Source organism: Penaeus monodon, chromosome 28 (genome assembly GCF_015228065.2).
Source record: "Penaeus monodon isolate SGIC_2016 chromosome 28, NSTDA_Pmon_1, whole genome shotgun sequence".
In the NCBI taxonomy this organism is placed as follows: Eukaryota; Metazoa; Arthropoda; class Malacostraca; order Decapoda; family Penaeidae; genus Penaeus; species Penaeus monodon.
In genome coordinates, this window is record NC_051413.1 from 32690109 (window position 1) to 32690810 (window position 702).

At 31.5% G+C, this 702-nt stretch overlaps 1 protein-coding gene across 1 annotated transcript in view; it reads right to left on the reverse strand.

Annotated features, from left to right (window-relative positions):
- LOC119591178 (flocculation protein FLO11-like) overlaps window positions 1–702 on the reverse strand; it is a gene marked incomplete at its 5' end in the record, with an annotated part of 15623 nt that overhangs the window by 11722 nt on the left and 3199 nt on the right. Inside the window, 1 exon segment of the mRNA XM_037939887.1 lies at window positions 417–541. Coding sequence (XP_037795815.1) covers window positions 417–541 — 125 coding nt within the window.

Genomic DNA, 702 nt, shown 5'->3' on the forward strand with positions numbered 1-702 from the left:
TCCTTTTATTACAGCAATTTTCTTTTCAACATATGCAAGTGTATAAAGATATGTTACATCAAGAATAACATCTGCATTGATCCTAATTCAACTTGCGATCACAAAATCTAAAACTATAAATATTATATAAAATTTACACAATTTCCTAACCTAACTTTCCAGATGCAAAAATCTAGGTCATATTAATTCCACATTTTAGTAAACAGATAAGCAAAGAAAAAGAGGGTTTCATATAATAATGTACACTATGCCATCTTTTCTAAGTCATAAAACTTCCCCTATTCATAAAGCCATATATTATCATCCAAAATTGACCAACATCTATAATAAATAGGAGACATAAAACCCAGGTAAAGTCTCTGCAAAATATAACAAGGAATGTCAGTGAAATTAAATGAAAATGAGGCATTACTTACCGCAAGAAAAGTTCCGCGGAATGATATCTGAATGCTGGAAATGATAATGTGGGCTCTGGATGGATGCTGGTGTCTCTGGTATCCGCTCTACATAATGCAGCTCCTCCCCATCAAATACTACACCACTATGAATCAAAACATACCCATTAGCTCAAGTGTGATACTTTATTAATATGAATGTTTTATCACTACTCATTTAGGTTAATATACAAGGCCTCAGAAAATAATGCCATCACCATTCATATATATTCTCTATTGTCTTCATTTATCAATAATAATTTCATGT